Below are 26192 nucleotides of genomic sequence, written 5' to 3'. Positions count from 1 at the left end.
GAAAAGACTGAGAAACACTACAGCAATCTCCCAGTATAGAAAAGTTACTCAAAAGAGCACAGTGAACTCTAATTGAGGTGGAAAAAGAAACTTATTTGTAGAGAAGATTATTTAGGTTAATATGGAAAAAAAAGCCAATGTTTCGAATTCACTATCTGTGGAGACTGAAGTTCAGTCTTAAACTGAGATTTGTAAGGGCGTATGCCAGTGACGTTTTAAGTCTTTACAACTTTATGCAGAAGGACAAATGAAATGATCCCTTTTTGTCTTTCAAATCCTGTATGTATGGATTCTATTCTTTGCAATATGGTTATTCCTACATATGCTTTTACTGGTCCCACCTCGCAGATGAGACTGTACTGAACCACTGAAGTACTCAGGCAGAAGCACATCTGTCATCATAGTCCAGATCTCTAATCTCTTTCGTAGACTGAGAAAAAGTTTCCAGAAGTTCTTCTGATTAGAAGGGGGATCTATAAGAAACAACTTTAGTGTTTTAGCTAGCAGCATAAACAGTAGAGCACTAAGTCATGCACACTGACTTTAGGTAGGATGTAGTGATTTTTTGCCTCTGCTTTCGTTATGATTATGATACACCTCCTTGTACACAAACCTGAGCTTTTTCTTTGCTATAGCATGTATTTCTGCTTGTAGGTGTATGGGTTATTATTTGCCATTTTATGTGCCCTTTGTGGTGTTTATTTTTATAAACATGATTCAGATATATACAGAACTTACCTACATAAAACAGATAATAACTTTTGCTAAAATTGCTCTGAAACCTAAGTATTCTTAAAACTTTAGACAAATAGGCATTTAATGGAACAGGCAGGGAAAAGGTGATCCTCTTCTAAAATGTGTGACCCTGCTGAAACAATTTCAATTGGGTGTTTTCTGTTTATTACATGCATTTATTTAAATTAGACATCTCTACGAACATAAAAATCTTGAGGCTAACGATAATTGACAAAGTATCTCCAAGGATTTCTGATACAAAACAGTTTCCTTTTCTGATGGGTGTGAGACCATTATAAAGAAAGACCATCTGCAAGTTCTGTTAGCTGGCAATTAAGAACACGTATTTCTTTCGATGTGTGATTGTGAGAGTGACTTCTGTGTAACTTCATAAAAAAAAAAGTTTCAATATCTATTCAATGTGTTTAAAAATACTTCAGAAGTTGACTTAGGCGTATTTCCCATTGATTTGAAAAGCAAAAGATCAGAGAGAGAGTCTGAGCCAGTGCATATATACATACCATATTTTGTATGCTGATATTTTTGGACTGACATGCTTTAAGTAACAGTCTGAGTCTTGCTGTGCTTTTATTTTATTTTTATTGCAGTAAAAACACCCTATTATTTTATTTTCCTGATTACATAGTCTTTGATTTTAATATTTTGGACTGTAAATGCATTTATTCTATTCTTTTTGTGAGTAGATGAAAGACTATTGTGATTATGCCACACTATTTAATGTTGACAAATGGAACATTTTCTATTTTCCCTACTTTAAATCAGTTAAAACTTCTGCCCTTATTAGTAAAATGATGAAAGGGTTATGCTGAAAGACAAACAACAAATTTATACTGTTGCCTAATCATAAAGCTTGGATTGCAATCAATAAATGTATTTCATCAGTCTGTATGCAAAAACATATTTCCATTAGAATACCACTATAAAAATATTACAGAAAAAGAAAAGTTTATTTCAGATTAATGACAGAGTTGCTTCAGGATAAAGTGCACCAAAATACACAGAAATATCTTTTATACAGACATTTCTAATATACATTGGGGAGTATATTCTAAGTATCTCAGATCTGATGTATTCTCTTGAGCCTTTTATGTGCTCTCCTTTTAACACTTAGAAAACTACTATCAACAGTTTTGCTTTTCTTTAGTTAACGATCAATCTTTGCCTCAAAATGTGTCATAAAATAATTACCCAATATACATTAGTAAGGAATAATTAAAAATATAGAAGATTATCCCAAATTTTTTCGGATGGAATACTTTATATTTGATTTATATTGGCCATTTCTTCTTTAGTATGATTTCATGCATACATTTTAAATCATTCTCTTTTATAAAGTTTTACTTTTTCTGATGATGATAATTATTCTTCTATTTAGGAGAGGTCACTGATGCAATGGTTCTGGGCTGTGCACCAAATTCTGTTATTTTTTCTACTAGAAAAAAAAGACTTCCAGGTGTAGGTAGCCCAGACCTCCCAGAAAGAAATGTTTATTTCCAAAAGTACTATCTAATGCTGTGTTGTAACTAATGATACTGACACATCTCTCAATCACTCCTTTATATCTATAAATCTCACTCTGATGCTTAATGAGTCATTATTTTTTTTAACCAGCACAGTTGCTTGATCTCACTGTCCGACAAGAGAACTTGCAGATTTAAAGCAAAACTATTTCTCTTTGAATAGTTATAATGCAGTAATGTCCAAGACAGTGCAGCAGATATTTAAGCAACTGCCCCAGCAATTAATAATGTGATTTTTCTTTTCAAAATGTTTATGACAGTAGCAGGAAACCTAATAGGTATTTGTTTATTATGGTTATCTTCCAACAAGACAATATTGCATTTTGAGTAGGCTGATCAGATTTTAAAAACAGGTCTCCTTCAAGGAAGGAATTAAGAAAACATTTTAGACAAAGCCCTGATGATTTTAAGCAGTCCATAGTTATTTACTACCTACTTGACAAACTATCTTCGATAACAAAATTTAACAAAAAACTTTTCCACATCTTGATGTATCATTCACATAGAGGAATGGTACTCTTCGATTTGCGAGTACCATTCCATTTGGGAACATTCCTGAAGAGTTAACTACAGTATGTGAGCTATCCTGGAATATAAGGTAAAAAAACCCTAAAATTAAAAAATGAGCTTTAATAGCAAAAATAAGGCATTGTAAGGACAAGAAATAAATCTGATTTTGCTTTAAAAATGCACAGAGGAAAGCCAGGCATCAAGTCATGAGGAACAGCAACAAAACTGTTTTTTTTTTCACAAAGGACATAGATTATGCATCATTAATACCTTCAAGTAACAGTTCTAAGAACAACTGTGGAAAACAGTGAAAAATAATTCAGCCCATAAATTAATTTCTGAAAGATGGGACGTTTAAAAAGCATTGATTTATAGTCTGTAGAATCTGGTCTTGTTCATGGGTTGTAAACAACAAAAAATTATTCAAGGTGCCCATAAATTTCCTTAAACTTCTATATGCAATTTATGTCGCAGTAAAGAAAATTAAGTAATGTACAATACCACAACTAGAGAAGCTGTGAAACTGCAATCACAATTCAATTTTATTCCTTAAGTAAGGAAATAGTGTTTCTATGAAGTAGCCGCCCTCATTTTGTTGGCTAACCTTAAGAAACATACAGGAAACAATAAGTAATTGGAAGGAATCAGAAATACAAAGAAAAAAAGATGTATTCTTTTCCATAATTTCAGTACTGAATCGTCTAAGTCACATTCATTAATGACAATTTTTTCATTGTGGGAAAAGAAGGAAAAACTAGATTTCTAAGGTGAAACAAAAGTTCTGCGTCATTGCCTAATGAAGTAATCAGCTTTTCACTCTGCGCAGTGCTGTGTCAACAGAACTGTGCACATGCCAGTGGTTGCAAATTCAGGATCTTAGATTGTGTCCTGTGATTGTCAACGGACTTAGTGCTTAGAGATATGTTTTATTGTCAGTGTTAGGTTGATGGTTGCACTCGATGATCTGAAAGGTCCCTTCCAACCTAGGCAATTCTATGATTCTATGATTCTAACTACCCATAGTGGGACTAGTCAACTTCTAGTGGCTGCTAAAGGCCAGGAAGTAATGATCTGATGCATGTCATCCCTGGGCTTTTACTCTGTGAACACAATTAACATTTTGGCTGAGAAGAGAAAGAAAACTCAAGAAATTCTGTATGATTTCCTCCAGCAGGAAGGGGAATGCTAATTTTCTCTTTCTCATTGATCTCTTAGTTACTTCGTATACATGAAGAAAATCCTCTGGTTCTAAGCAAAATTAAGAGGATGCTGAAAAGATTTTGTAAGACTTGAGTGGCATCAGCATTACATTCCCTCACAAATACTTCTCAAATGAAAAAAAAACAAACACTCTAAGGCTGAGAACAGACTACTAATAAAAGCTTAATGAAAAACAAATTAACAAGAGATTTGACTACATACTATTCTCTCGGATCCTTCAAGAGCTTCAAAAGAAAGGAAAAAAGAACACTGCAGTGAGATGTAATTTTGGGGCAGCTCTTCTCCATAAAAAAGTAGATGTTAAATTATCGATCAAAAAATCAACCATGCATCTAGACGAATATTGATAACATCTTCCCTTGTTATTTCTACTTAAAAAGGTATTTTAATCTATACTGTGCCTCAGTTCACTAAAAATAAGACTATGAGGCTGTATTCGATGCCTTGACTTGGCACACTACTGTGTATCAAACTTTTATTCAAATAACTCATAATCATAACTCATAACCCTTAGTTTTTAAAAAATTTTGAAGAATTGGGCAGACCTGAACCTGTCTGGTCTCAGCTGTCAATAGGAACTTTTTTGTGTGGATTAATGCTGTAACCTCAGCACTAAACTCTCTGTCTAGACAATGCCCTTCTGATATACAATAGCATATTTTTTGAAAATTAGATTCTAAATTTCCTTTTTTTTTTTTAATATTAGGTTTCTATTAAACATATGGTCTTCTGGCTTCTGTATAATTAGCTTGCACCGTTTTTTCCTAATTGTTTCCTGTTAATTTTATTACTAATGAATCAAGAATATTTTATGATCTCTCTTTCAAAAAGAAGTCTTTTTTCTAAGGAGATTTTGAAGATCAGGATATGCGGGTTTGCCAGCTTTTGGAATTATTTCTAATTGCTTGTTGGCTCTGGTGGTGTGACGTAGCATTTGGGGAGCAGTGTGACGTCTCTTGTGTGTCTTCTTCCAGGCCAGCTCTGCGCTCTGCTCGCGTTCTTTTTACCTCTTGCTTATATTTTTAAACACACTGGCTTGTGAATATAGTTGGTGCCAATATGGAAAATTTGGGAATGAAAATAACAAATTTAGAAGGCTTAAAGGAAAATAAAGAATTTTCCTCTCTCTAGTTTTTAATTTTCATATGCACTAGGTATTTGAACTTGCCTAATTTAGGACTTTAGACTACAAACTCTTAAGTTCAAGCATTTTTGGAAGCTCACTTCTCAGGGATTAGTAATTTTAGAAACTACGTACTTTAAATTAGACATAAAAATTCCCTGATTCTGCAGTAGAAAGTGTGATCAGTAGAATTCCAGATGAAGGAACCTGTCCAAGAAAGGAGTATCTAGTTTTCACTAACTGTAGACTGTCATAATTTGCCTTCAGTTTTTAAAGGATGTATGGTTGTGGTACTTAGGCTTCACAAGAAAGCTTTTTAAAATGTAAAACCTTACATGCTAAAAAAGGGTTTTTTAATTTTAAAAGTCAAATACACCTGAGGCCATGACTTGCAAATTCTGTATAGTTGGCTTGGCAACGCTGTATGTTTTGCAGAATCTAAGTTTTGGATTTAAACATGCCTTGGTCGGGCCACGGAGGATTTCATGATCGGTAAGAACTCGTTAGACCTTTGCGGCCTTTTGCCCGAGCGTGAGCTAGGCGAGACCCACGGGCCTCAGTCCTGCGCAATGGGCTCCCGCACGCGTGGAAGTTCATTCATTTTGCGCAGTCCGATCCACCTCCTCACCTCCCGAAAGCTGCTGCCTCCGAGCTGATCAAGGGGGGAGCGGGAGAGCCCGAGGCATCGCCAGGCGCAGCCCTACTGCGGCCATTTTAATCGTCTAGGGGCCGGGGAAGCCGGCGGCCCCCGCTGCGGCCGGCGGGGCGGGCCAGCCGGGGGTCTCGGCAGGGAAGCGCTGGTGAGGCCCCGCCGCGCCGTTCATGGAGGAGAGGGGCGGCAGCGCGGCGCGCACCGTTTCCTCATCCTCCCCGTGTGCTCGGAGGCGCCTCCGGCGGAGTACCGGCCAGGCCCCTCTCCCCCGCCGGGCGCCATCGGCGGCTGCTGGGCCAGGCCCGGCTGGCAACCGCTCGGGGGGCTGCTCGTGGCGGACGGGGTGAGGGAGGAGCGGGCGCGCTGCCGCCGCTTCCTCCTGCACGGGGGCCGGAAGGCAGCGCGGCCCGCCGTGAGCTGCGAGCGGGAGAGGGCCGGGCCTCGGCGGCGCCGCCGCCGCTGCGGGTCACTCAGCCTTCCGCAGTGGGGGTGGGCGGCGGAGCGCGCAGGCCGGGGGAAGGGCCAGGCCCCGCCGCCTGTCTGGGCGATGGAGTGAGGGAGCGAGGCTCGGCAGCAGGAAGATGGCCGGTGGCGGCGGCGGCGGCGGCTGCAGAGACAGCTTGTTTCTGGAAGGTGCGTGCATGGCTGAGAGGGTGGGAAAGGGGCCCATGGGCTGCGTTTCCCTTCTGGCAACCAGTAAGGGGTACGGTGCAGACTGGGGAATGGGGGAGGCGGGCGTGTGTGTGCATGGGGGGGTGTGGGGGGGGGAATGGGTCCCCTTTGGGGGACGACGACAATGAGAGGTGGCTTCGTGGTGGGGGAAGGGTGGGTGCCGTAAGGGGTGGTTTGATTCGGTGAAAAGAGACCTGCTTTTGAGGGAGGGGTTAGTGAGGGCGATTTGATTTCTTATTCTTTTTCTTTTTTTCTTTCTTTTAATTTTCTGAGGCTTTGGAAATGCAGTGTTTTCTTTGTAGGGGCAGAGCGCTGAGAGCAGCCTGGGCTTGGTGCAGCAGGGCCGGTTTTGCAGCGGGAGGAATCCTCTCTCGGAGGGGCGGTGGGGTGGTGGGCGGCCGGGCAAGGTTAGCGCTAGGTGAGGAGGGGAAGCGAGGATTGCTGTGCCGCCTCCCCGCTGCATTTCGCTGCCTTTAGTCTGCTCCCAGGCCCCGGCCTAGTCCGTACTCTTTCCCCCACCAGAATATGAGTCTCGCCTGCTTCCGAAATGCTACTTTAGAGGTTTGGGACTGGGGTTAATGTTGGGAGGGGGATCATTCTTACATTTGGGAGACGAAGATGATGATGAATCTATCAGCTGCAACTGAAAGAAACCTTTAGCGTTTATAAAGCCTTGAGTAATTTTTTTGATGTGTAGGTTGTTTTTATTTTTTCTTTTTTTTTTGGTCATTGTAAAGCTCTTAATTATAATGCAGAAAGTCTCTTGAAATTCGAGTATCTTTAACTGTTGAGCCTTTACAGTGTCTCCGATTTAAAAAAAAAATAAATCTGCTGTTATAGTCTTGCAAAATTGCTGTAAGCGTATATTCTGATGACATAGGCCAATAGTATGCTAAATTCTGCTAAACTGCCATGATGATAATGAAGAAAAAGATACATCAATGAAATAAATTACTCCTCATAAGTAGAGTTTTTCAAGTCAGGGATAAGTTTAGCATTGGAGGTTTTGTAGTACGTATATTATACAGAACGTACCTCGTGCAGATTTTGTATTGCTGTGGGATATTGGGTTTTGGTTTTTATTACTACAGGTTCTGGAATAGAAGTACTGTGTGAACAAAATATTGCTTGTTGTTTTGAATGATTAATCTGAAATTCTGATGTTCAGAAACTGTTTCTGGTTAATAACTGCTCTCATGTTACCTCCCTTCTACCTTTAACATGTTTGGTGTTGAAATGCAGACACTCCATTTTTTCCTGAACTCTCTCCACAGAATATAGTGAGGTTTGCGCAGACGGCTAAAAGTCTCAGGGTGATGACTAGTTAGTGCCTTCTGTGTGCACCTTGGCTACTTGCTGGTTGGACAGGTGGCTAAAAAAAGACAGATTTCATATGCAACACCTACACTTTTTTTTGCTTCTGAAATCTCCAACAGCAGGACCAACGTGACACTGGATAACATCCCTATTCCAAGTTCAGTATTCCACAATTGGTGAACTGAGTTATCAGCTGGTTTTGTGTTTCCCCATTATTTGGGGATGCATTCATTTTGGGACTGATGATATGATAGAAAGCCTAAGAGTGTGTGAGTGTGCATGCACATGTGAAGAAGACCTAATGTGGATGGTGGTGACAATTCTAGAGGATGGCCCAAGACCACATGGGTTGATGGTACTGTGGCAGATCTAGTAAGAGCTGGTAAACTTTGTATTGATTTGACGCAAAACGAAAAGAAGGGTTTCAGACATTATTTGAGAGGTTCTTATCAGAGATGTTGACTTTATAGGAAAAAGTAAAGGCATAGAATATACACATATTTGGGGTCTTTGGAAAGCACATTAGGTCAACCTAACGATGTTAGAAGCACCATTATCCAAAGGCTAGACGAGCATGAGAGTGCCAAGCTTGTGAAACAAGTGTAATGGGGAGAAAAGTGTATAGAGTAGGAAATAGGGCAACTTCTGTTGCAAGATGATGATTAATATGTAAACCTAGAGTTATATCTGTAACTAGTCTGAGTGTATATTTCATGGACTCTGCTGAAGTCTGTGTAAGCAACAAGCATTTTTTGTTTGTTTTGTTTACTTGATATTTTTGGAAGTGTTATGTTAAAGGTTGGTGTAATATTAAAGGACTCCTCTGTCCATCCCTGCCATTAATGTGCAAAACAAATGAATTGCGTGACAAATGGATGTTACAGCTATCACTAATTGAACTCAGTCTAATGGAAACTGTGCTGTTTAAATATGAGCTATATATGTATGTGTGTGTACATATACGTACATAGAAACTTCTGGTGCTGTCATCCTTATGTTGACTATCAGTCAGACTTAAATACAGAGTTAAATGAAATTAATTGCTTTTAAGTATGATAGTTGTTCAGAATTTTGATTTTGACACCGTATGTCCAGTAAAATACTGCTTTTCTCTCATTTAGTGTAACAGATGTTACTATCAAGAAATGTGTCTGTCATTCTTCTCTTAAAGTGCTTCCTTTTAATATTTTTATTATTTTATTCTCCGATAAAAACAAAATGGTGTTTCTGGAAGGGTGTTTCTTGGGTGATTTATCTGTCGCCTTTCTGGTAATGCTGTTCTTGAACACAGTGATTCATACTAGTACATGGTTTTTGTCCGGTTTTGCGTATCTAACGTGTCATCATTTTTTATGCTGTGTTGTATAGACTGTTTAATGGAAAATGTGAAAAAGGTCCCTAGAACTAGAATGTTTGAGTCTTTTTAAAGCTATATTTGTTACCATTCTAGAGCAGTGCTCATAGTCGGTGTATATCATATAGATTGATATACATGACCTGTGTGTTTACTTTTCTTGAAATGTCAGGACTGTTAAAATTTAGAAGTGTGGAAAGTACCTTATTTTTGTTGTTTAAGCTAGTTTGCAAGAGGAATTTGTAAAACTTTTCTGAATTTACTTTTCCGTGGTAAACTTCCAAAGTTATGGGCAGAATATGCAGAAATTCACACTAACAAAGTAGTCCTGTTGCATGGGAATTCTTTCCTGATTCGGAAGACTAGAAATGTAGTGATTAAAGAATTCCTGTGTTTTTTAAATGATAGTCACACCTAAAATATAAAGCAATTATAGGCAAATCTGTTTGAGTTTAGAATAGGGGGATGTTCAACGTGTAGGAATGGACAGTACTGTTGATCATAACCCCCGGAGAAAAACTGTGGGAACTCTTGTTATATTCTGCCTCCTTGGATGTTACTGAGTTGCAAGGAAATTGTAATTTCTCTTTTCCAACCCTAAATTTAAAGTTTCCCTGTGTTTGTACAGTAGATAACAGGCAAAGTTTAAAGTATTCTTAAATGCATGTGTTTTCCAGAAGAAAGGAGAAACATTTTATTCCTTCCTGTTTTCTTTTTTCAGTCTCCTGTTGGTTACAGTAGTGATACTGAGAACCAGTATTGAAGTTTCTTTTTGAGGATCTCCTTTCTAAGGAATGTTGCCAGTCCCTACCTTCAGAGCTGCTGAGAGATTTCAGTGCAAACATGACAGGAATTTGCTCAATTTTCATTCCATTTTCTTGGCTACAGGTTTCCTAATAACAATAGAGAGAACTATGTGGACTACCCATTAGCAGCAGAAGAAACTTCACAGTTGTCTGCCAGAGGACTCTAGAAGACCACTTTGTTTTTCATTTAGCTCACATGTAAAGAATTGTCTTCACCAAAGCAAGGATTGTAGACTTGTATTTTCTTAAAAGTAGCTGAGATTCTGGAGTGATAGAGAAACACACAGCATTTTTTCTTTTAATCAGACTGAGAAATCTCTGACAGGAGTAATGCAAATTAGGGGGACAGAGTGAAATTTATATTCTGATAGAACACTTTAAAATTTTCTACCTGCTATGTCTCTTCTCTTAATTTTTCTCTTAACAGTGAAATTTAATTATTAATTGTTGTAATTGTCTCTGAAGCAGTCTCTAATGCTTTGTTTATGACCTAGCGGAGATAAGTATTAGCTTGAAAATGAGGGCAGGGGGTGTTTGAGATATCATTCACCTTCTATGTCTACTGTAATCTAAACTCCTGCTTTATGCTGTTGAATTCTTTTCTGGTTTGCATCAGTCCCAGCAATGTCCAGACATGTTCTGTTCCTTCCTTCTGTTTTTCTTGAGAGTAGCTTTCTAGTGGGAACTTTGTGACTCTTCCGTGGCTTGCTTATGTCTCCTAGTCCTCTGACCCATTCAGAGTTTCTTTCCAGCACTGCACATGTCTTCAGGTGTCCACATTTGTTCAGCTGTCCTTTCCAGTGGGTTTAAGAACCTTCCCATCGACTTCAGTGACAGATTATTTTCTAGGAATGAAACCCACTCGAGAATTATTTCTCAGCAAAGTAAAATTGAAACTATCATGTTACTGTCTTATTTTTTGTATGTGCCAGTCTAACTTGCGTGATAGGTGGCATGAAATATTAAGAAAGACAGGCTTTGTATGAACATGTAGGCTTTTTTTTCAGCATGTAGAAGGATACTAAAAATAAACTTAATTTATCTATGAATGCTCTGTAACATATGTTGTAATAAGCTTGATAGCACATTCTAAAATAATAGCTTGTGCCCAAGTTCTCTTCCACATTGTCACCTTCTTTTTAATTTTGAGACATAGGATTCTAGGAGCCCAGGCTTGTCCTCGGCTTTCTAAATTGGAAAGCACCTGCGTGCAATTTTCTGGGTTTCATTATGGAGGCTTTTATTATTTGGTATTTTTTTCTAAGTAGCTGCTGCTATAATAATTTTGCACAAAGTGGGACATCAAAGCTTCAGGTGTAAGAGTATCTTGTATGGGATGCCTCCTCCCTTATTTTCTGGCACTTGGATTTGGTAGTAAAGTGCTACTCTTTCCTCAGAAAAAGTACAGAAATTGTACTGGGTTTTAGTGGCCAAAAAAAAAATTAAATATAAAATGTTCCTAAAAGAGATCCTTACACTCTTCTTTATGTAAGTATAAATACAAAATTAATAGTAATACCATCAATATGTGGCATGATAGCAAGCATAAACCAACATTTTGCAAATGTCTTGCTTGCACAGATACTTTTATGATGAACCTATTTAGATATTTTAGTATTTTGCTTGTTTTACGTACGAGGATAAAACATAACGAATTATTTATTGCAATGGTTTCAAGGGGAACTTTGGCTTTTATTACTGTTGTTTCTAGAAGACTATGCATGGATTTCAGTGCTGTATCAGACTTCACCTTTTCTGTGGTTTTAGCTGTATCCCTTAATTGAGATAACTGAGGGCTGTCAAGGTGTCTTGTGTTGTAGCACGTCCTATAATGTGAGACTAATCACCAAACTCACCGCTTTAAATACTGCTTTATAAGAATGTGAGGGCGTTTTTAGTAATCTCTCATCACTTTGTCTCCTCCCTTCCTACTAATAGCTATTAAACCCTTTTGCAGAGGAGTAGAGATCTCACAGGTAAATAGCTAGAAATTTTGTGAAACTTGCCCACTTCCATAAACAGAGAAGTCAGAAATAGTTCCTGAAGTGAAGGCTTCAGTGGTTCCTCAGCTGCTTGTTGGCTGCTAGCCGGTGTTAGTACATATACTGGCTGAGCAGTCAGGAGTCAGGGCAGATAAGAGGACTCGGTACACAGGTCAGTGTATACCTCCATCTGTGTATGCGTGGCAGAAAGGAGTGGAAGAGTGTACAGGATACCTTAAGATACTGCAGGAGGCCGAGAAAACAAGATAAAGTGGAGCTGTTGTGGTGAGGGAGGCTGTAGAGAGCAAATTCTTTTTGGAGGAAAAAGGGCAAATGTAATTCCTCTCTTAACTTCATTGTTCTAAAAGGCACTTCCATTGTGGGAGGGGAGGCAGATTTGTAAAGATCCTTTCTTTTGGCCTATGTTTTAGCACTTACTTGGTTTCAATTTGGAGAGAGATTCTTACATAGGTTGAAATCTGTCCGATGCTGTGTGCTTGATTATTTCTTGCCTAAAATTAAAGCACTAGTAAAAATATTACTATTCTTATATATTATATAGAATTAAACCTGGTGGTAATTTTATCTTACACGTTTAATTTTTAAAAGCATGTGTTCTTAAACTTCCTCTTAATGCGTTCAACAGCCTAGCATGTGTAATATTTTCAGGCGAAGCTGGTCTTTAGCTGTGGTGAAGTCAAAGGTGTCTCTGTTGGTCGTGTCAGTTGCTTGTGCATGTTGTGTTCACAGGAATAAACAGCATTTCAATACTGGGTGCTCAGCAGCCTGTGTTGATGGATATCACGATGCAAAAATAATCACCTGGCAATCCTTATTTCCCTGGTCCTTCACAAATACAAGACAAAAAATGTTTTTGTTTTGCTGCTGAGTTAGGAAATGTGGAAAAGATAACCAGTTATTAAATAATGGGTTAAAATCAAAGGGTGTATTTTTAATCATTAAATCACTGCCTAATTCAGTGACATGTTTAAGCTGGAAGCTTTTTTTGAGAACTATTAGCATGTTGTAAGTAGAGCTTAGTAGTTCATTAGTACATAGACATATTTGTGAGATGTCTTTTGAGTACTTGTAATGTCGTCAAAGTACTGAAAACTTATTTAATTTTCTTGTATGGTGTAGTCTCCCTGCTCGGAACTGGGGATTTGTGCCAAATGGAATTCGGTCACTGAATTAAAGTCTAGTATAAATCAGAATACAGAATGGCTAATGGTTGTTTGGGTACTGTAGCTAAGAGGAATGATTAAGAGCAAATAACTTTTGAGAAGTTCGGGGTTTTTTTAAATTTATAGTGTAATGTCTGCTATGAGTTAAAGAAATAGCATTTTGGCAATCCTGCTGTTTGAGTAACTTTTCTAAATAATCTGTGGAAGGAATTATGTTCTAATATATACTCTCTTATATACGAGGATAGTTGTTATTAAAAGGATTATAGTAAATGCATGAATACTGATGTCTTGTAGTTAGTGTACACTAGCAATTTGCAACATGGATATCAAATAATGCTTTCAAACTATCCAAAGAATAGTAAAATTATTAAGGTGCAATGCTGTTGTCTTGTACAGGGTAATGATAAAGTGGGTGTATGTATTCCCTAAAGCAGTGAATTGTGACATTGGTGCTTTTATCTTACCATGCTGCGACTCCATTTTAGATGCAAAGCTGCATGCCAACTATTTATTGGTTCTCTTTGCAAGGCTTAAAATTATTAACTGGTTTGGGCATAGGGACTAAGAGAACATTATTAACTGAAGACAACAAGCTGAGTGGTGCAGTTGATGCACCTGGGGGATGGGATGCCATCCAGAGGGCTCAATAGTGGGCCAGTGTGAACCTCATGAGGTTCAACAAGGCCAAGTGCAGGGTCCTGCACCTGGGTCAGGGCAACCCTCAGTATCAGTACAGAATGGGGGATGAAGGGATTGAGAGCAGCGCTATAGAGAAGGATTTGAAGGTACTGGTGGATGAAAAGCTGGACGTGAGCTGACAATGTGTGCTCACAGCCCAGAAGGCCAACTGTATCCTGGGCTGCATCAAAAGAAGCATGGCCAGCAGGGCGAGGGAGGTGGTGCTGCCCCTCTACTCCACTCTGGTGAGACCCCACCTGGAGTACTGTGTCCAGCTCTGGAGCCCTCAGCACAGGAAAGACATGGACCTGTTGGAGCAAGTCCAGAGGAGTGCCACAGAGATGATCAGAAGGATGGAGCACCTCTCCTATGAGGACAGGCTGAGAGAGTTGGGGTTGTTCAGCTTGGATAAGTGAAGGCTCTAGGGAGACCTTATAGCAGCCTTCCACTACCTAAAGGGAGCTTGTAGCAAAGATGGGGACAGACTTTTTAGTAGGGCCTGTTGTGACAGAACAAGGGGTAATGGCTTTAAACTGAAAGAGGGAAGATTTAGACTAGATATAAGGAAGAAATTTTTTTACAATGAGGGTGGTGAAACACTGGAACAGGTTTCACAGAGAGGCTGTAGATGTGCCATCCCTGGAAACATTCAAGGTCAGGCTAGACCTTGAACAACCTGATCTAGTTGAAGATGTCCCTACTCATTGCAGGGGAGGTTGGACTAGATGACCTTTGAAAGTCCCTTGCAAACCAAACTATTCTATGGTAAGAGAGAGTTATGTGTTGCAGCTGTGCTGCTCTTAAGGGCTCACTGCTGCAGGTGGGGGAGAGAGAGAGGTCTGCCACTCTTCCCCCTTTGCCTCCCCTCCCCGCCCCCCCCCCTCCCCACATTCCAGCATCATGGTGTGTCTTGTACTGTTCACCACCCCTGAGGCTTACCAGTTTATTGCCAAGGAGATTGAACTTGTTGTGTACTGTCTTGCCAGATTGGCACTTTGCCAAACCCCTGTTGAGTTTGCTCACTGAAGGGTAAACGGGAGAGGCAGGACAATGGCTTGGATTGGAGAGGGCAGACAGGCTCTGCATGTGAGAGGAGTAGCACATTACCCCTTTCATGCTCTCTCATGCCCCCCCCTTCACTTAAGTCAAGTTAAGGTGTAATACATGACTTAAACTTTAGAATAAATACTTTTGTGTAACAGCAGCTTTATTCTGCCCAGGGAAATTAAATTATTTTAAACAACGGATTCTGTGCGGAAGTTTATGGTGAAGGCTGGAGGGAGACTGGAGGGAATAAATTAACAGGCTGTGGTTACTCTTCCCAGGTTGGTCAACAGGCCTTTAAAAAGTTTTTGTTAACGGGCAAGTGCTGTAGGTGTTGCATGAGGCAAGGGAATATTTCTGAATGCATGTCCCAGTAATTCCTATGAAAGAATACCTTGAAGTGAAAGACATTGAATTTGGGATATCTCTCTCGGGCTGAATCTTGAATGATTATAAACAAAGAACAGTGATGATTCAGAAAATCTGTGTGAAGCCTTCCTATGTTTTTATTTGTTTTCAGACCATATAAGCTGTAGCTGCAACAAAGTCTCCCTGTTTTTTGGTTTGCTTTTTTTTTTTTTTAATTTCATTTTAAGACTTGCCACAACCATGTTTTAGGATTGATAAATACCGATAATATTTTGCTGGTGTGGTAAAACATAATACTATATGACAAGTTTAATATTATGTAATGTTAGAAATTCATGTCTGTAAGAAACAGCTGCAAAAATATTTGTTATTTTCATGAGAATGTGTTTATCTAGTGCCATACAGTTGTTTCACTTGTACGAAAAGTCATTCTACTGATGTATTTTTATTAATTTTGTAGGATATAATGTTGTGTTTGTTTGGCATGTCCAATTTTTATGGCTCATTTAGCAAAATATGAATATCCTGCTGATGACAGAATTTAATACGACAGTCTTAACAGAAAGAGTATTCAAGAGCCCATTAGATGAGAATTTGAACTATGCAGTAGATAGATGTTAGGTTTCATATTTACAATTGCCTTTGTAATTTCTGAGGCTCACTTCTTTTAGAAACACTAGAGTGCATCATAACTTTATTTCTAACAAGGCTTACTGCTCAAGAGGCAATTTAAGGTTCCTTTAGAATTGAGAATAAACTTTCAAAAGTGAACCTCTGGACTGCTCCGGTCTAGGTTATTATCATTGCATATACGTGGCACAGTGGAGCAGTAAACCTCTAACAGAGATTACTAGTTCTGCTGTAAAGCAAAAATGTTGTAGCTGAATCTTTACCTGATGAATACTACAAAAAATAAATATTTGTCATCAATGTAGTAAAGAAGTTCTTTGTCATCTAGAAAAGCCTTTGTTAGATAGTAAAGGCACTGCTCATTACTTGGAAGAAAGATTTACTCTGTGCATTGTGATAGAACGAACTGGTAGATCAAGGTAAGCACGAGTTTCATGTTTGGATGAAGGTGGCTGAAACTCATCTCCAGTTGCAGGATGGTCCCTTAAGAAGTTGGATGTTTTGCTTCAGCTGTCTTTTGAGTGGTATTTCTTAAAAAGTAGGTTCATAACTGGGTGCAGTTACAAAGCTGGCCTGTGCTACTTTGTTATATTAAAAATTAGTTCATCGATACCCCTTCCTCATTTCAATGCCTTTACAAGTAATTACTGAGAAAATGTTTGTTTTTCAGGGATGTTGAAGTTATTTTTTAGCTTTTTAAAAATAAAGCCTGCTTAGTGAATTTTAGCACAGTGTGATTTAGGTAGCAGTTGTCAAGTGTTTCTTAAACTCATTGTCGTTAGATCTAGTGAAGTTTGATACTTCCATTACAAAGATTTATGTGTTTTTAATGCAGTAATGTAGTTACATTACATCATGCCTTGCTGCATTGATGATCTCTAATTGTGAAAGGAATTGAAATATATAGTGTGAGCAGGAGGCTGTTGCTTGTATTTGTGTGTATTTGTGTTGCATTTCTCTGGTTTTTTGGTGGTGTGTTTTTTTTCTTATAAACAGACATGATTACAGGCACGATGGGGCCTACAGGAAGGATGGGGAGGGACTCTTTATCAGGGGGTGTTATGATAGGACACGGGGTAACGGCCTCAAACTGAAAGAGGGTAGATTTAGATTGAATATCAGGAAGAAATCCTTTACTGTGAATGTGGTGAGACACTGGAACAGGTTGCGCAGGGAGGTTGTCAATGCCCCATCCCTGGAAGTGTTCAAGGCCAGGCTGGACGAGGCTTTGAGCAGCCTGGTCTAGTGGGAGGTGTCCCTGCCCATGGCAGGGGGTTTGGAACTAGGTGATCTTTAAGGTCCCTTCCAACCCGAACCATTCTGTGATTTACTTGATTTTTAACTGTATATATATTTGCAGGGTCATTCTCTAACTCGTAGCAGTCTCCATGTGTGGGGCCGTACTGTATAGCCATGCAAATAATTGTGCCAGCAATTTACATCACAGCCAGGCCTACCGAACTGCTCTGTGCTGCTCAGAGTGACAGTCCTGCTGCCCCTCCCAGAGACAGTGCGCTCACAGCTGTGCTTGAGTCAACACTGGCACTTCTCTGGCTTCATGGCAAGTTGGCTGAAGGAACTAAATTGGCAGAAAACTAAGGTGGGGGTGGGGTGGGGGTGGTGGGAGTGAAGTGTTGGTGGAGCTAGTCTGTATTACTTTTCAGCCATATCAGCAATCCAATCCAGTTGACTGCCCTCTCAGTCGGGTATGAAAGCTTGCCAGTGTCACTAAGAACAGGGAGAAAAAACAGGTCTTTGGCCTTTACAGAAAGGCAAATGCAAATTTTTCTCACAGTTTACAGTTTAACTAACTTTCATTCTCCTTTCATCCTTTCCCTACTCAGATTTTTTCTGAGATGTGCCTTTTTCATTTGACCAAATTATTGAGGTTTTCTTGGTTGTCAAGTGTTTTGGTTTTGTGTGTCCATTTTTTTTTTTCCTGTCCATTTTCAGTGAATTTTGAACAGTTGACAACATTAAAGAAGTGTCTTGCTTTTTTCTACTTTAATTACATTTTAGAGTTTCTTCTTCTGTCCTACATTTGCAAGTTATTTTCTTGTAGAAGTCATGGAACCTTTCTGGACTTTAATTTCTGTATGTTTTTATAGAGGGGATAATACCTATCTGACATAATCTGTGAAAGTTTGCAGGATAAATCCAGAAGTGTTAGATAACACAAATTCTTGATTTTTTGGGGGGTCTTCTTCCTTTTGGTATGCAAATACCATGCTGTATTTCAACTTGATGTTCCAATTATTGCAACAAACCTGGAAACCCTCTCAAAGTGTTGGTTGCCTAATTTCTGGGTAGATAGGCTAGGTTATTAATCTTATTCTGTATGTAACTGCCTCTCAGCACTTTCTAAAAATAGATTGCTGTTTGTTTAGTGCTGCTGTATTCTCAGTTGCACCAGCTTAGTTTTTTTTATGAAGTTGAATCCCACGGTGCATAACTAAGTCTAAAATCAGAAGTGTGCAAATCAGATACATAATGTACTGTAAGGTTTCCTGCTGTGTTTTGCTTATCTTGTAAAACTCTTCCAGTATTCAGAATTGAGACCATACGTGATTAACATCACATACTGATTTGCCACAGAAATCATATTCTGGAATTTTTATTCAAGTGTCATCTTCCTTGAAATGGCTTGTTAGCTTTATATACTTTTTCACATTTTGAGAGTAAATGGCAGTTCAGAAATTGTCCCTAGCCTATCCTAACCTTTTATTCTCCTATAAAATAGGAAGATATGTCTCCTATCTTTGTCTTTACTGTAAAAACACTGAAACTTTCTTCTTCCTTTCTGAATCTTTAGTGTGTCTCCAGTCTAGCAATAAAGGTCTTATGTAAGTAGAGAATTATATACATTCATAATACTAGAGATGAAAAAATTACTTGTTTATTTGTTTCTTCTTTTTCCCCTTTATTGTTGAATCCTACTTTTGATGTTATTTAAATTATTTTACTTGTGTGGAAAGTTTGAGTGGGTGGCATACTTACTCAGAGAAAGAAAAAAAAGAAAGTGACTGAAGTACTTCATTTTGGAAGCGTTTGTGATGATGGTGCAGTTGCCTTAGGTGATTCTTTGTACCTATGAGTAGTCACTGGTTTTACTTGATTGCTGGTTGGAACCACGTGGGACCTCCTGTCCGAACTAAGCCCAGTCAGAGCAGTTTGCGCAGGGCTTTGTTCAATCTGCATGACCTCTCAGGTCAGCCTGGTCCACTCTTGATCACCCTCATAGTAAAAAATAAATTCTTTCGTTGAGTTGGAATTTTCTTTGTTCCAGCTTGTGTCTGTTGCCCCTTGTGCTGTGCATCGCTGTGTAGAGTTTGGCTTTATCTTCTCTCTGCCTTCACATTAGGTAGTTGAAGACAGCAAGAAGGTCTTCCCTTCCCCTTTTGAAGGCTGAATAAACCAGTTTTTTTAGTCTCTCCTTATATGTCATATGCTTGATCCCCTTGGCTATCTGGACAGCCCTTCACCAAACTTGATTTAGTGTGTCACTGTCTTTGTTATACTGGAGAGCCAAAACTGAATGCAGTACTCCAGTTACAGTTTCGTGTGGAAGTGCCATATGGAGGGGAAGAGTCGCTTCTCTTGATTGCTGGCTAAACTTTTGCTATTATGTCATGAGGTTGGCCTTCCACGTTGTGGGGGTGCACTCCTGATCCATGTTCAACTTGCTGTCTACTGGGACCCCTAGATTCTCTTGAAGAGCTGCTTCCTAGCCAGTCAGCCCCCAGCATGCACTGCTGCATGGGCTTATTTGGTTGCAGATGTAGGACTTTGCATTTTGCTTTTGTTGAACTTTATAAGGTTGTTGTCAGCCCATTTCTCCAGCCGGTCAGGTCCCTCTGAATAGCAGCCCTGTCTGCTTCCAGTGTGTCAGCTGCTTCCCCAGTTTGGTATCGAGTGCTCAGTGCACTTGATCCCAGCATCCAGATTATTAACAAAGGCATTAAACAGTATTTGCTCCAGTACTGATCACTGAGGGATGCCAGCAGCTGGATTTGTACTGGTAGTCATCACCCTTTGACCCCAATGGTCCAACTGGTTTTCGCCTCATCTTCTCATTCATTTACTCATCCCTGTCTCTCTAGTCTGGCTATAAGGACCCTGTGGGAGACCATGTCAAAGGCCTTGCAATACTCGTTACTCTCCCCTTACCTACACAGCCAGCTATCTGACTAGAGAATGCAGTTGGGTTAGTTGGGCACAATTTGCCCTTGGTAAATCCATGCTGGCTTTTCACCTTCTTGTCATTGTGTAGCTGGGAGTGGATTCCTGGAAGGCTTGATCCATAACCTTATCAAGGGTTGAGGTGAAGCAGACCAGCCTGTAGTTCACCCGATCATCCTTGTTGCCCATCTTGAAGATAGGTATGATGTTTTTCCAGTCATTGGTAACCTCTCTTATGCCATGACCTTTCAAATATAGTGTACACTGGCCTAATAGTGAGAGTGGCAAGCTTCCTCAACACCATCAGATGCATCCTGTCTGATCCTATGGACTTCTACATGTACAACTGACTTAAGTGTTCCTTAATCATATCTTCCTTGACAATGGGTGATGTTACATTCCCAAACGCTCTGCTGGTAGAGTTGGGGAACTGGGAGGTCAGAGGGTAGAACTTACCACTAAAATCTGCAGGGGCAAAAAAAAAAAAAAAAAAGAAGGATCAAGTTCTTCAGTTTTTTCCATGTTCTGTGTCACTAGGTTGCTGTCCCATTGAGCAGTGGGCCCATGTTTTCCTCAGCATTCTTTTTGCTGCTGGTGTAAATAAGCCCTCTTGAAGTACTGCTGCATTGTTTTCTGATGCTATCATACGGGCAGCATCTTTGGGTGATACATCTACATCTCTGTTGGGAGAATCAGTAGAAAAGGTCAAGAAACACACATTGTCCAGTGTGTGGTTACCACTGCTATTTTACCAGAAAAACCTTCAAAGACATTGCAAAGAAAATGTTTAACATACTTCAGGGCTCTGTCCTCCTCTGTTACTCCTTGTTAATACTTAGAAAATATTAAACACAGTTTGGCAAATGATCAAATTTATGCAGTTCTGTCTTCTTGAGTCCAGTCATTCTGTGTGATATTCTGCACTGTAAGCAACCCAATGTGTGTGAAAGTCCCGAAGGAAAAAAAAAAATAATTGTTTATCAGAATATGCAGATTATGTTCCATCTTTGTATTACAGACCTCTTATAAATGCTTTTTCTTTGTGTGCTTTTTGTCCAGGAGTGGATACTCAGTATTTATCATTGGTTTTCTGTTGGCATCATATTCTTGAAATGGTGAGGTTTTTATTAGCCATATGAGAAATTAAATTGCCTTCATGTGTGAAAGAATGTCCATACTTTGTATCTGTTAACACTGGTATCGTAGAACTTTACTGCTGAACTCTGTGCTTCATGTAATATCTAACTTACTATTAATTTATGATTACTGCCTGTTACTGGAAATGGCAGCTTTTTTTGCATCTGCGTCTAGTTAGGGAGAGAAAAGTTAAAGCATCTTTTAAGCAACAGATCTCTAAATCTGTACCTATAAATGTAGGTTAGGCTATGGTTCCGTGCAGATTTCTTTGGTATTCTTAGTGCCTAAACCAATCTTAGTTCTTGGATGCCTCTTACCTCTGCTGTGCTGTCATAGCTGTGCTGTGGTGGTGTGGTTGAACAGAGCAGGGAACTGATGTGGTTGAAAAATAGCTTTCCCCCGCCCCACCGCTCAAGGCATTTTTGCCTGAATTAGTTTCCTTCCCCAGGTTTGCTCTCAGGTAGGTCTGTGCTGATGTACGCGGTGTACAGGACAGGAGCAAGAAGCCCCAGCTTTCAGGAAGTGTGAGGGGTGCATAAACCTGTTCATGTAGTCCTGCTTCAGAATGTGAAAATGCAACCTCACTGTGGTTACACAGTTGACCTACTAGAGCTGATAGTATCAAAGCTGGAAGATAAAAAGCTATTTTGCATAGAAGCCTGAAGAAGCCTTTTTGAAAGAATAATGAATCAACAGGGAAGGTAAAAATTAAAAAAATATTTCTGTGTCAGATTGTTATGAGTGCTTGTATCCTCTTAACAATATATGTGACGACTCTAAATGAACAACAGATTAGAAGGCTTAGAAGCATTCTTTTTAATTTACTTAAATACGAGTCTGAATGAAGGCAATGATTCTGAGCACGTTTAAATTAATTTGCATTTTTTGTGTGAAGGCTGCAGTATCTGCTAAGTTTGTTGCAGTTATAGTCTAAGCATTTGTAAGATGAGGCTTCTATTATTTCTTTTTTTTCAGACCAGTGTAACTGGGGAAAAAAAAAAAAGTAAACTTCAGGTCCTCCTGGAAAAACTCCTTGGTCTTGAATCAAACCTTTGTTTGATTTAGGTTTCATGTTTAGGATAGTTCTCGGGCACAGAAAGAGATGTGATCTCAGCAGACGAAAGACTTTTAAAAGCTTCCATGTGCTGAAATAGAGACCTTAAAGTCTCTAATGTTGTATTCTGGGGGGTGGGGAGTTCTTTTGACAATACAGTGATACGTCTGAAAAAGTTGCTTTCCTAGAGAAGTTGGTCTTCGTGTGACCAGTACACACATCTGGTGACTGTGGTGGGTTGACCGTGGCTGGTTACCAAGTGCCCACCAAGCTGCTCTATTACTTCCCCTCCTCAGCTGTACATGGGGAGAGATAATATGATGAAAGGCTCCTGGGTCAAGATCAGGACAGGGATATCACTCAGCAATTACCATCATGGGCTAAACAGACTCGACTTGGGGAAATTAATTTAATTCATTACCAATCAAATCAGAGGAGGATAATGAAAAAGAACAAATCTAAAAACACCTTCCTCCTGCCCCTCCCTTCTTCCCAGGCTCAACTTCACTCCTGATTTCTCTACTGAGTCCCCCCAAGCGGCGCAGGGGCACAAGGAAAGGGGGTTGTGGTCAGTTCACAATGCATTGTCTCTGCCATTCCTCCCTCCTCGTGCTCTTCTGCTCCAGCATGGGGTCCCTCCCATGGAAGACAGTCCTCCGTGAACTTCTCCAATGTGAGTCCTTCCCATGAGCTGCAGTTCTTCACAAACTGTTCCAGTGTGGGTCATTTCCACCGGGTGCAGTCCTTCAGGACCAGACTGCTCCAGCATGGGTCCCCCATGGGGTCACAGGTCCTGACAGCAAACCTGCTCTAACGTGTGCTCCTCCCTATGGGTTCACAGATCTGTCAGGAGCCTGCTCCAGCATGGGCTTCCCACGTGGTTGCAGCCTCCTTTGGGTGCATCTACCTGCTTCCGGCGTGGGGCCCTCCATGGCCTGCAGGTGGATACTGCTCCACTGTTAACCTCCATGAGCTGCAGGGGGACAACCTGCCGCATCATGGTCTTCACCACAGGCTGCAGGCCTGGAGCACCTCCAGCCCCTCCTTCTTCGCTGACCTTGGCGTCTGCAGAGCTTTTGCTCTTACGTATTCTCACTCCTCTCTCCCAGCTGCTGTTGCACAGCTGTTTTTTCCCCTTCTTAAATGTGTTATCACAGAGACACTACCACTGTCGCTGATGGGCTCAGCCTTGGCCAGCAGTGGGTCAGTCTTGTAGCTGGCTGGCATTGGCTTTATCGGACATGAGGGCAGCTTCTGGCATCTTCTCACAGAACACCCTGCAATGCCCCCCTCCCCTGGCTACCAAAACCTTACCACGCAAACCCAATACAGCATCATATCCAAAACAGTGAGAAGAAATAGATAACGTTTTCCTGGTCAGATGTAATATAGATTACTATGGAATGATGTGCCTTAGAGCAAGGGGTACAAGGCATGCAAAAAAAATCTTCTAAGATGGTACTTTGTGTTACACACTAGGACTTAACTAAATACTGTATATGTTACTCCTCACTTCATTGTTTTAGGCAGAATTCTAAATGATTTTTTTTGCAAATGCATAGCTTTTCTATTATTTCATGGAAATTCACTGTGAACTTTTTTCCTCCCATATAGGAATTGGTTAAGGACACTGTTGAATGATAGAAACTCCTGCTAAAGGAGTTTACAAAACAGTGCCCACACACAGTAGCTGAAAGGTGTTAATATGCTTTCTGCCATTCTTCCTACAGCATACTTTGTTTTGTAACCTAAAATTAGTCAATTGGATTTTACATAAAAAGGCAGTATGGGCATTTTTAAAAGGGTGACTTCAGGATTTTGTTAGTAATGCCATAAAAGTTTTAATAAAAACTGAAATACGAATTAATTTTGCAGCAAACTTTTTTAATTGGCTTTTTAAAATGAAATGTCACTGATCACAATTATTTTAAAAAGCAGTGATGTATGTCAGATACACCTGTTGTCTCTTTAAATTCCTTCTAGTTTCTGGGGCTGAGAATTGCTAATCTCCCTTGGTGTAACAGCACCAAGGGGAACTTATAGTGGGAGGAAAAATGATTTGCCATTGCTAGTGAAATCTGCTCCAGCATGCTGCCTTAATGGGCACTGTTGGCGCAATCTCTTAGGGCCAGGTCAGCTTGTTTGAATATTGTCACCTTCTAAGTATGAATGCGTCTTGCTGATTAAAATGGTCTTCATAGTATACATAGTAAAAATTGCAACACAGAAGTTGCAAATTTAAGTCTTACTACAAAATAGTTAGAAACTTAGCCTGTGTGACAGATGACTTGTTATCCCTGTTAAAACAAACAATCCTGTATAAAATCAGATCCCAAGTGACCATTCAGATCAAGTAACTCTCTTAGGTGAACAGTCTGGCTAACATGATGGTATACTTGTAGATTTGCGTTTGTGGTAGGATCAAGAATACTAGAGAGAGTGGAAATTGATCCAGAGCTGTGCGAGCAGAGTCAGACTCTTCTTCCATGGACAACTGAGCTGGACTGTGGCAGTGGACTGGATTATTGCAAAAATAGGTTGCTGGGTTTATGAGAGTAGACAGAATCTGTCGCAAGCTGTCTCATGGGAGCAGAGATGGTAAACTTTATAAGATATCTGAAGACTTGTAGAGAACGCAACAGAAGAGCTGGTAGCATTGTTGCACATGATAGGAATCTTGGCATATTCCATAGCAGGTGCAGGGCCGCAAAAATGGACAGTTGCAATGTCAGAAAAAAACACGCAGGGAAGATGAATTAATATCTGCAAATTTCTTCTTTAGAGAGGGAGTTCTGTGCAGTGGGGATGGATTTTCTCAAAACAAAATTAGAAGCAGTCTCATGGCACCTAGAGTGGACTGAGGCTGATACATGTGGAGCAGCACATGATTTGATGTAATTTATGCTCAGTGGATAAAACTATTAAAAAAAAAAATCCTGTACTGTAGCTGGTAAAACTAAGGTAGGAACTAGCGTAGAAAATCATGTACACATAGTCCAATTTAAACAGAAAAAGGACCAAAAGAAACCCCATGCCAAAAAAAGCGTTTGCTTCATTTGTGTGAAGAAACCTAGAAAAATATTTTAGGTAAAATGAGAGAACTGGAAACTGACAGAATTAATTTATTTGAAATTAGATAGAAGGAAAATAATTAGAGGGACATTATGACAAATTGAGACTAAAGGGCGACTGGTGAAGAATTGATTGTGTTGATTGAAGAAGTACTGTGTGTTCCAGAAAAAGTTCAAGTTAGATCAGACATAAATGGCTCCAAAAGTTATATGAAATCCAGACAGATTCAAGGACTATGTGAAAAATCACATTACCACTTAAGTTGACCAGGATGCTGACTATAGTAGCCTGTTAAGAGAAATTCTAAAAGCTGCAGAAATAGCAGACATGGCGGGGTGGGGAGGGGAAGGACTACAGAATATCTTAAGAAACTTCTGAAAGAAACTAAAAGATGCAGTCCCATGTACAAATACAGTCTGGCCATAGAATGGATTGAGAGCAGCCCTGAGGAGAGGGATTTGAGGGTGTTGGTGGATGAGAAGCTCAACGTGAGCCGGCAGTGAAAAGCAACTGCATCCTGGGCTTGCATCAAAAGAAGCATGGCCAGGGCAGTGATTCTACCCCTCTACTTGTCTCTCATGAGACCCCACCTGGAGTACTGCATCCAGCTCTGGGGCCCCCAACATAAGAAGGACATGGACCTGTTGCAGTGAGTCCAGAGGAGGGCCATGAACATGATCAGAGGGCTGGAGCATCTCTTACGAAGACAGGCTGAGCGAGTTGGGGTTGTTCAGCATGGAAAAAAGAAGGTTCTGGGGAGATCTTATAGCAGCCTTCTAGTACCTAAAGGAGGCCTACAAGAAAGCTGGAGAGGGACTTTTTGCAAGGGCATGTAGTGATAGGATGAGGGGTAATGACTTCAAACTGGAAGAGGGTAGATTTAGGTTAGACATTGGGAAGAAATTCTTTATTGTGAGGGTGGTGAGGCA

General features: G+C 40.0%; 1 protein-coding gene across 3 annotated transcripts in view; it reads left to right on the top strand.

Moving 5' to 3' along the window:
* The first annotated feature begins 5774 nt into the window (after window positions 1–5774).
* The window catches only part of SENP6 (SUMO specific peptidase 6), an 86083-nt gene continuing 65665 nt past the window's right edge, over window positions 5775–26192 (top strand). For all 3 annotated transcript variants that reach the window (XM_054194105.1, XM_054194104.1, XM_054194102.1), the window contains exon 1: window positions 5775–6415. Coding sequence is in view for 2 of the 3 variants with exons in the window: in XM_054194104.1 (XP_054050079.1) it covers window positions 6364–6415 (52 nt within the window). In the remaining variant the exon portion in view is untranslated. The remainder of the gene's footprint in view (window positions 6416–26192) is intronic.

The sequence above is a fragment of the Rissa tridactyla genome, chromosome 3, assembly GCF_028500815.1.
Source record: "Rissa tridactyla isolate bRisTri1 chromosome 3, bRisTri1.patW.cur.20221130, whole genome shotgun sequence".
Classification (NCBI taxonomy): Eukaryota; Metazoa; Chordata; class Aves; order Charadriiformes; family Laridae; genus Rissa; species Rissa tridactyla.
Note: the sequence above shows the minus strand (reverse complement) of the source record. Positions and strands in the feature narration are given on the sequence as shown.